The following is a 10,810-nucleotide window of genomic DNA, read 5'->3' on the forward strand; positions in this document are numbered from 1 at the left end:
GTTGGCACACCTCCTCCAAGTGGGAAATGCGAGTTCCTGAATTCATGGCAGATCACCTCAATGAAAACACCAAAAATGTTAGTTCACAATTGAAATTTACAATAATCAACGATTCAAGAATAATTGAAGAAAATAAAAGTGCGAATAAAACTGAATTGGAGGAATCACAATAGTAAAAAATCATTCTCTCTCTTTCTAGGGACACACACACTCTCTTTCTCTCTCTCTAAATTTCTACTAACTTAACTGACTTCTTCAATTCCTATTGTGCTTCTTTATTCATTTTTTTATTACACAGTCCTTAGCCCAATAAAAAACTTTTCTTTCACTATGTTTATCCTTATCTTCTGCTGCTAGCTTGGAAGAGTGGCTGCATCATGTTCTGAATGAACATAATTACTTAACATATAGAATCATATAGTGAATGCAGATTTTGAATCTGATTCTAAAACTGATAAAAAAGACCGAATAGGAGAAGGGATAATCTAATGATACAAATAATTCCTTGGATTAAGAAGAAGAAAAAGAAGAAGATGGCGTGTAGAGTTTATATAACCCTTGTGCTTATATAAACCTTAGTCGACGAACTGGAGATTTGGATCTTCCTCCACCTTCTCTTGATCTTCTTGTTTTTTTTTCTTCTCGACGTTGATCTGCGTCTATGGCTGAACCAACGTCGACGAGTTCAGAAACCTACGCCTCCAACTAGGTTGGAAGTGAGCCGAGCTGAGCAGAGTTAGACTAAGCTCAAGCTCGGTTCATACCAAAATTGACCTTGGCTCACGGTTCGACTCATTAATAATCGAGTCTATTTATTAAGCTTAAACTCGACTCACCGAAAACTCACGAATTGACTCTAACTCACGAACTAACTTAAATAATAGGAACATAATTTATAATTCTATATCAATAAATTATAATTTATATATTTTAAAAAATTAATTTTATATATTTTTATTTATCAATAAATTATAATTTTTTTATTTATGTCCTATATTAAAATTATATATAAAAAATAAATATAAAATTTTAAATAATTAAGATTATTAATATATATAATATTAAAAGTATAAATTAAATACATTATATATATATATATATATATATAATCTATACTTTTAATATTATATATATTAATAATCTATACTTTTAATATTATATATATAATCGAGACCAGTTCATAAACTAATAAAATTCAAATCTGACTTATTTAATTTATGAACTTAATTTCAGATTTAAATTTGACTCACTAACTCATTTAAAGTGACTCATGAGCTGACTCACTCCTAGCACTAGATCTAAGAAAGACGTTGCCCTCATTTGCAACTCTCCTGAACGATTCTTCTCGAGAAATGGCTGGCAAAGATCGCTGCCACCCACCTGGCGTGCTTGAGATCCCCAAATTCAGATGGAACCCTGTTTTAGCTTATGGCTTTGAAAAATTTTGTTATTTTCCATTAATTTTTATTCTATCCCACGACATGTTTCTAATTTGAAAGTTAGAAACTTACGAAATTAAATTTGTCTACTTGATTAGCTAATGTCTTCAAATTCTTAATTACGCTTGTTCACTCATCTTAAAAATTATACCCTGGATTATTACTGCGTGTTTATCCAGGTCAAAGTGTTCTTCCTGCAAATTTATACAGCCACGTTTCGAACTCCAGTTAATTGTCATATCTTATCCACCATATTCACTCAACTCAAACGGCCGCCACATACGTATTATTCTTCAATCTACTAGCCATGGCTTCCTTCAATGTATTATTCTTCGTCCTTATTAGCATCCTCAACTTTTCATCAATTACTACAAAAGCAGAGGACACTCATTTTCTCTACCAGGTTTGCTCAAAATACAGATTCACTGCGATCAACACCACCTACCAAAACAACCTCAGGACCCTTCTCTCTTCCTTATCCTCCAAGGCCACCCACAACACCGAGTTCTACAACAACACCGTCACCGGAAAAACCCCCGCCGACACAGTCTATGGACTATACATGTGCAGAGGAGACATACCCTCTGATCTATGCGGCGAGTGCGTGGGAAACGCAAGTCAAAGACTTTCAACAAACACAGAGTGTTCACTCTCCGTAGCGGCAGTTATGTGGTACGACGAGTGCATGGTAAGGTACTCGAACACGTCGTTCTTCTCGCGCGTGACGGTGGCGCCTGGCTACCCTGGCTACGCGTTGTCCAGCCCCACCAACATGACAGACCAACAAAGCTTCAACCGTTTATTGTATCGAACCTTGAATCAAACTGCGGACGAAGCGGCCAACGCGCCTATCGGTGCAAAGAAGTTCGCTACAAAGGAAGCTGCTATATCCATATTCCAGAATCTTTATTGTCTTGCTCAGTGCACGCCGGATCTGTCGCCGGAAGATTGTAGAAGCTGTTTGGATGGTTTGATCAATTCGAACCTTCCTGAGTGCTGTGCCGGAAAGCAAGGAGGGAGGGTTCTGTACCCTAATTGCAATATTCGGTTTGAGATTTACCCTTTCTATCGATCACTTGAATCTGCACCGTCGCCAACACCATCATCGAATTCCAGAGGTATGTATGTATAACTCAATCTAACTTCTTTTAATAATTAAAATGATGAAATATATTATGTTAAATAATTTAATTACTGTTCTTAGCTGTCATCAACATCTGGTCTTCATGTGAGTGAACATTTTAATTTGTATGTGTTTTGTTTTTCGCGATGAGATCAAGATTCATCTGCTAAGGTACGTAACATGCAATTATAATATGGATAATTAATTTTGATTATTAATTTTGTGTTAAGGTGAACTGAACTGGAATTAGGTTTCTAGCTTGGCTATATGCAGTTGGCTTTTACTAATTGCCGACTTAGCTAGGTTATTATTTGCTTAAGGTTAACACTCTTTGACTTTTGGCTATACCTTTTCCAATAAATAATTATGGAGATTATTTTTCATCGCTAACCATGTGTGTTATTTAACTAATTTAAATTAGTAGAGTAGTCAGTTTATTTGTCTACTTAAATAAATATTGAGAGTTTAAATTTTATTTTTAGTAACTTGTTAACTGGAAACAAACTCCTTAAATAAAGCTCAAATCTACAACGAATTAATCTTTAATCTGTCATCTCTCAAATTTAAAGATTCAGTAAAAAAAACTATGTGCCTTATTTTTCACACCAAATAACAATCCTTTGCCAAAAAGCCATTGCTACATATAATTTTTCAACGTACGACTAAATATAATTATTTGTTTGAATGTGTTTTTTTTTTAAAAACAACCTCACGTTTTTCATATAAAATTGATAAAGAAAAATTATTAAAAAACTTGACCATGGTAAGCTATTTTATACTGTACCACCAAAAAAGTTATTTTTTTTAAATTATTAATTTTATATTAAAATAATTACACATAAATTTTTATTCATTTACAATTCAACAGCATACACTAGATATTGTATATTTTTTTAGCACTTCACAATTTTTTTTCGGTCTATTATTACCTAGTTATTTCTTATTATTGGCATCGAAATGATATATACGTTGGCTTTTTATATACAGACAAAAGAAGTCGATCACGAACAATTATCTTAATCGTTGTACCCATTGCTATTGTGGCACTGCTTTTCACTTTGTGCTGCTATATCCTAAGAAGAAGACAAAAAAAGAATTCCAAGACTATTCTTAGAGAAAACTGTAAGAATACATTTTTTTTCAGTATATATATACTGATTAGTTTGTAGCATTCAAGAAGCTTATAAACTTGTTTAACAATTCAAACATATTGGTCTAGTTGGTCGTGAAAGTGCCACTTTAGAAGGGCTGCAATTCGATTTCTCTATAATTGAAGCAGCCACGAACAACTTTTCTCACCAGAACATGATTGGCAAAGGAGGATTTGGAGAAGTTTACAAGGTGAGAAAATGTAGTTCTTTTCTTTCTTTCTTTTTTTATTTTTCAAATATCATGCTTTATAACTTCATTAATTATATATATTTTAGGGTACTCTTCCCGATGGCCGACATGTAGCTATAAAAAGACTTTCTACAAGTTCTAAACAAGGTGTGGTTGAGTTCAAGAATGAAATTTTGCTGATAGCCAAGCTTCAACACAGGAATCTAGTATCTTTTATGGGCTTTTGTATAGAAGAACAAGAGAAAATACTACTTTACGAATACGTGCCAAATGGAAGTCTTGATTACTTTTTATTTGGTTTGACACTTTGACACTAAACTAAACTCTCATATTGGTTCAGCTATCTATATCCACTCTAAACTCTGAAATATTTTGTAGATGGTGGTCAACAACAAAAGTTAAGCTGGGATCAACGTTATAAAATTATTGGAGGGACTGTTCTTGGAATTCTTTATTTACATGAATATTCTCGACTTAAAGTTATACATCGTGATTTAAAGCCGAGTAATATTTTGCTGGATGAAAATATGAATGCAAAAATTTCAGATTTTGGTATGGCTAGAATAGTCGACATTGATCAAGTAAGAGGAAAAACAAATAGAATTGTTGGCACATAGTAAGTTTTGAATTCTCATATCTATATATAAAATTTATTTTAGAGTAGAATATCGTTTTTGTTCCAACATTTGAGGTATGTTTTATTTGTGTCTCTAACGTTTAAATCGTTCTATTTGTATTTCTAATGTTTATAAAAAATGGTTCAATGTTATCCTGCTGTCAATTATACTAATAGACTAAATTGTACTTTTTAATTTTTCTTACTTAGATGTATTCATTTTCAATTGGATCTTATTTGAATGTGTTCGATTTTAATATTGTACTCATTAATTATTTGTGTTTAGGCTCAATTATGTCCCTAGAAAAGCGAATTGTGTAAATGTTGTAGGGATTAGTTTCAACCTTTGATGAGTTATTTTTCGAAGTGAATTATCGATCCTGTCCCAAACATTTGCATTCTAATTTTAAGAAGAGATTTTTGAAACTCCAACTAAAGCTCATGATGTGTATTTGACCGCAGGATAATATTGAATCACTTTTACAAACATTAAGAATACAAATAGGATGATTTAAACGTTAAGAACACAAATATGACTTATTCCATATGTTGGGGACAAAAATGATATTTTATTTTTTATTTTAACTAATTTCAACTAATTTGTCATATATTTTGTAGTGGTTATATGTCTCCAGAATATGCAATGCTTGGACAATTTTCAGAAAAATCAGATGTTTTTAGTTTTGGAGTCATGATCCTAGAAATAGTTACCGGACAAAAGAATGTAAATTCTTATACTTCAAATCGTGTTGAAGAGAGTCTTTTAAATTATGTGAGTGCTAATATCTTCATTTTTTTTTCAAGTAAATATCTGTTTTGTTAATCTTCTACTAATTTTAACAGACGGGTGCAGGTAAAAAATTCATTTATTTGTAAAGTAATTTAAGAATTTGAATTGTTCGCTACAGGTTTGGAAACAATGGAGGGATGGAACACCATTAAGCATATTGGATCTAAAAATAAAGGAAGATTATAACCAGGTGGAAGTTATCAAATGCATTCAAATTGGTTTATTATGCGTTCAAGAAAACCCAAATTCTAGACCTACAATGGGAACAATAATTTCATATCTTAATAATCATTCTCTTGATTTGCCATCTCCACAAGAACCAGCATTTTTCTTGCATGGTAGTGGTTTTATGGATCCAAAAACAGTTGCACAAGAATCAAGTTCCAGTCAATCTGGCAAAAGTTCAACAACCTTCTCTATAAATGAAATGTCAATAAGTAAATTTCATCCTCGATAACTTTAATCTCTCTTTTTTCTTTTTTTGGTCTTGCTTTAATCTCTCCTTTGATGTAATTTTCAAAGTATATACTAGATAAGCAGTACTACTTATTTCAAATATATACCCTTATTTTTTTTTAACAATAATTCAGTACATTAGAATTAATTTACGGCAGATGCTTCATATGAGTATTTATTGCTGACTAATGGATTATTGTGCATAAAGAGTGAGATTTAAATATTTGACACTTACTTAAATAAACTAATAAGTAGTAAGTTAATCAATAAATCAATTTAAATTTATTTATATATATATTTTTTTAGTTTTATATTTTTGTCAGAATTTTAATTTTATGTTTTTGATCATATTTATGGGCTTAGCCCAACAAACAAGAAGGCCAAGCCAGTCCAATTTTGAATTTTCATTCTACTCGATAGTAATTTGATTATTCCAACTTTAGCTTCTACTCGATTTTTTGGGGTCCATTGAGATAAAAGGTTGAGTAAGATGAGAATCGGATTCTGAGTGCGAGATTTGTGGGGTACAAGATTGGTGGGCTACATCAACTGCTCGACAGGTGGGGTCACCTGTAAAGACACTCTGATCCAATGCTAAAGTAATTGTCCATACGAAAGGATGGTTAATTAGGGTAAAAAATGTGACGCTCCTTAGAAGAAGGATAAATCCCTTCCTTTTATCCATAGTTATCGAACCGGACCGGACTGACCGGTTCAACCGATGAACCGGTATTCTGGCCGGTTCGATTTACGATACAAACCGTTTCTGCAATTAACCTGATCAACGGTGGTCAAATCCGTTGAAAATCGGATGGGTCAACGCGGACCGGTGCGGTTCGGGCGCATGAATTGCGCGTCTCCACAGTGCACCGACGGGCATGCTAAATCACGACCAGGAACCTTGTGCAAAAGCTTCAACTCCCTTGCCACTAAGCCAATCATTCTTCTTTAATAATCTTAGGCTAATAATAATATATATAATAATAAAATTCACATGAGAATGCTCTAAACCAACAACCATACACTAGTTCATATGTCTAACATTAATTTTATTTATATATAACTTTTTTTTAGATTAGACCCATTAAATTAAAGGCTAATAATTTATATATATATATATATATATTATATTAAAGTAATAAGCTAATGAAATTTACATATAATTTATTTAAATTTAAATAATATGAAATATTAAATCCTAATTTTTATTTTTAATAAATATTGTATTATAATTTTATATATTTATTTAATTATTACCGGGTTAAACGGTTTGACCACTGACCCATCGGTTGAACCACTAACCCAGTGACCCAGTAACTTCACCGAGTCGATTGCTGGTTCAGTTCTGATAACTATGCTTTTATCCCTTGTTTTCATATAGGTCTTTTCACTTGGGCTCATTTGTCTGAAAGTTTCCACCAACTGTCTAGTCGTTGGTGAAAGATATCGTGTCATTTGATGGTTCGGATAGGTCAATAATTCGTCGGGTCATAAATCTATTGAGTGGACCTCTAATTTTTGTTGGGCTGAGCCGAAACATATCCAAAACAAAAAAAAAGGTCATTTTATGGTACAGATTTAAATTGATACAGATTTACAGATTTTCTGTCCAAATGAATATGAGATCGACACGTTGCTCTACTATTGCAGGGCTTGTCTACCTGTTGATGGTAGGGTCAGTTGAGCCATCAGCCAAAGCTTTTTGGTTAGACTGTCTCTTGGTGGACTTGTTAAGGTGGGCTATGCCAAGAAAAATATTTGGGCTTCCAATAGAAGATGGGTTTTTTTTTTCTTTGTCAATGGAAGGGACAGGGAGACAGCCAATGAAGATGTTGCTGAGGCAGCGGCAGAGGTCGAAGGCTTGAAACCAACTCCAGTGTAGGTTGGTGGTTCCTCTCGTATTCGGCGCTGATTGTGGCTGCGCATGAGACGTTACTGCTGTGGGCAAGGGTGGAAGCTGGTGCTGCGCAACTTCTCGAGTCGGGGCAGGTATGAAGTAGGCTAGTTTTTTATCTGTTGGATTATACTCTGTTGAAAATGGTGTCTTGCTTTAGAGTTTTGAAGCATTGGATGTATTGAATTCAACTGAAACCATTAATCTGTTGAAAACGTCCGTTGCTTTGTGCTTGGCTTCGGGTTTCGGCTAGAAGCATGATATACATGGTTTATCCAGTTTTGCTGTATATGTTACTGCCTTCGTGCTTTCCTCCTTTTGAATTTGTATGACTAGAATGCCAACTTGTTCCGATCAACCTGAATACTGAATTGTTGGTGTTATAGACTTTTGGGATTGATTTACAATTGCTAATTGTCATTGAAATTTCTCATCCCTCTTTGTCTTTTTTATGTTTGACATTCAAGTGTATCTTCCATAGCATAGCTAGTCATTGCATAGAATACATGAAGTGAGTCATCTACACATTGCCATGCTTCAATGTTGTCTTGAAGGTACCTTTTATGGATTTGCCAAGATTGTAAGAACAAAAATGAGATTACGGAAAAAAAGAAGTTAATTATGGTAGAAAATAGGATTCATACAAAATTGTTTTACATGTTTGTGGATGTGTAGTGGGAGGTCGTAGATCGTGCAAGTAACAATTGAATAGTCTTTAGTAATCATACTTAAAAACATGAAAAGTTTCAGTGTATTAGTATGTAGTGTCTGTCTCACAGCGAAGGTACGAATACAAAATCATGTGATTTATAGTGTGAGAGTTGGCTGAAAAGACTAGCTATAAAATTTACATGTTCCATTGGTTGAGTAATGTGAGTTATCTCTTACATTGTGCTAGTTTTGTCTTTACGGTGTTAGGCTATTCTTTTTTTTTAATTTTTGATAAGTGAATAATAAGTAAAATATATTATATAAGAGAAAGTGCTAAATTAGTTATATTCAATAATGTAGGTTCCCATACCATAGGTCCTTGTCGTAAGAATGACTATTTTCTTTTTGTCAAAGAAAACATTTCCTATACTAATGTTGTGATAGAGCATGGGTACCATTCATTTTTTTTTTGTTCTTGTTATCATGTCAGTTAAAAATAGTTATTGTTGTTATTCTTTATTGTTTTGACCGTTTGGATAATTTTGCTGCATTGCTCAAATAATCCATTCATTCAGGTTGAAGAAATTGGACAGAGAGCAAGTGTCGAGGGTTTGCTGAAACATAAAAAGCTTATTGATGGTATCCACACCCTGTCCCTAAGTTGGACATGACTATATGTAAGTATGTTGGTGTTGTGGCATTGTTGATTAGTTCACCGGTTATTCAATGTGCGTTAAAATAAGTAGTATCATTTATAAGCGGAGACTTGATGTGTATTTAATTATTTGAATATTTTGTGGTTGTTACTCTGTATTTGATTTGAGATTGTCACACCGTGTTTCCCGTCTGGGACTACTGATTGTATTCGATCGACGTGTAAAAAATGTAGTATCAGGAACAGTCGTTGTTGTATGAAGTTTGGTTTTGCTATTTAAGTATGCTTAGCCTGTTTTAACTACTTATTTCGATGCAGGTGTTTAATTAAGTCGCATAGTAATTCATGATAAGTTATTTGCTGACTAGCCATCTTCCAGGTGATTAACCTCCTTTGTTGTTGAAGATGGATTCGAACTTGCAGTTCACCGGTGGAGAGGATGATTCGGGCGGGCTTAGTGAGGATGAGTATTTTCGTATCTCTTCTTCGAGTGGAGATGACGAGGATGACTCCAATGAGAATGATTCCGAGACAGCTGAAACGGGTGACGAAACCCACGGGAACGGGGTCGGCCCAAGCCAGGAGACATGTGAGGGTGATGCTCCCAGTTTTAGGTCCACGGAGGATTTCTTGGACAAAGTCTTCAGTACCGAGGAAGAGGCTTATGTGGAATACAAACAATTTGCCCGGCTAAGGGGGTTCGGTGTAAGGAAGGGTGACGTGGCTCGAATGAACAATGTTTTGGTAAGACGAGACTTTTTTGTCACTGTCAAGATATAAGGCATGAGAAACACTACGATCGTCTAGAAAGAGTAAGGGAGGAGAAGCCGGAGAGTCGCACGGGTTGTTCAGCGAAGCTAAAAATTTACTACGATTTGCAAGATCAGGTTTGGAAAGTCCGGAGGATAGACGACAAACATAACCACCCTCTTACTACAACTATGTTTAGTCATCTTCTTCCCAGACATCGGAATCTGAGTGAGAGTGATAAGGCTCAAGTTGATAGTCTAAAAAAGTTTGGGATTGCGACATCGAAGATTATGGCGTACATGGCCGGGCAGTCAGGGGGGTACGGGATGCTTCAGTTTACAAAGAGGGATCTATATAATTACGTTCACAGCCAAAGAATAGCACAAATTAACGACGGAGACGCGGCAGCAACAATAAGTTATTTAGAAGGTAAGGCCAATGCGGACATGATGACTGTCGCTAGATATACCAAAACTGCAGGGGATCAACTTGGTTCACTTTACAAAATAAGTTATCATGCTAAAGAGTGGAAGTTTAAGTTCACACCGGCACATATTTGATTCATAAACTCTGACCAGATCAATAAATTTACACAATAAAGTTCCTCAGTAAAATATACACAAAAATGTTCATCGTTAATTTTCACATACATGCTTCAATCCACATATACAGTTGACCTGGAATTACTTAAATGAAGCAGGAAAAATCATGTATCAAAGGACACCGATTCACGGACCGCTGACATACTCAGGGCATAAATTAACACCTTCAAAAATGACGGCATACATGGAGTTGCACATCGACAAGCACAGACAACAACGTCACGACCGAAACAAAGAAACCATAAGGCTAATATACACCCGACATGTGGAAAAATTACGATGGTACCTGCTTAGTGGCCATCTCCATCATCAAATAATCCATTGTATTATCTACTTTTTGCCATACTTTGTCATAAGTGGTTTCAACAGCATCATCACTTGAAAGTGCGCTACAGATAGTCTCAAACTCACAACTCGAATTCTGCATAGTTATAATAAGAATAAACATATTAACTAGTGAATGAAATCATACACAGATACAAACTCAACAGCA

At 34.5% G+C, this 10,810-nt stretch overlaps 1 protein-coding gene across 1 annotated transcript; it reads left to right on the plus strand.

The window, feature by feature from the left end:
• The first annotated feature begins 1,285 nt into the window (after nt 1-1,285).
• LOC130947569 (cysteine-rich receptor-like protein kinase 44) lies at nt 1,286-5,867 on the plus strand. The gene is made up of 7 exons (XM_057876270.1): nt 1,286-2,557; nt 3,550-3,684; nt 3,782-3,903; nt 3,990-4,200; nt 4,282-4,519; nt 5,138-5,291; nt 5,428-5,867. The coding sequence occupies exons 1-7, from the start codon at nt 1,747-1,749 to the stop codon at nt 5,764-5,766; spliced, it is 2,010 nt and encodes a 669-aa protein (XP_057732253.1). The 5' UTR covers nt 1,286-1,746; the 3' UTR covers nt 5,767-5,867.
• The last annotated feature ends 4,943 nt before the right edge of the window (nt 5,868-10,810 follow it).

The sequence above is a fragment of the Arachis stenosperma genome, chromosome 9 (genome assembly GCF_014773155.1).
Source record: "Arachis stenosperma cultivar V10309 chromosome 9, arast.V10309.gnm1.PFL2, whole genome shotgun sequence".
Lineage (NCBI taxonomy): Eukaryota > Viridiplantae > Streptophyta > Magnoliopsida > Fabales > Fabaceae > Arachis > Arachis stenosperma.

Bases quoted from the DNA above. Each gene is read 5' to 3' on its own strand.
- LOC130947569 (XM_057876270.1), top strand. From the start codon at position 1,747: ATGGCTTCCTTCAATGTATTATTCTTCGTCCTTATTAGCATCCTCAAC. The intron at 3,904-3,989 runs GTGAGAAAATGT...TATATATTTTAG, and splicing joins GATTTGGAGAAGTTTACAAG to GGTACTCTTCCCGATGGCCG. The intron at 4,201-4,281 runs GTTTGACACTTT...AATATTTTGTAG, and splicing joins TCTTGATTACTTTTTATTTG to ATGGTGGTCAACAACAAAAG.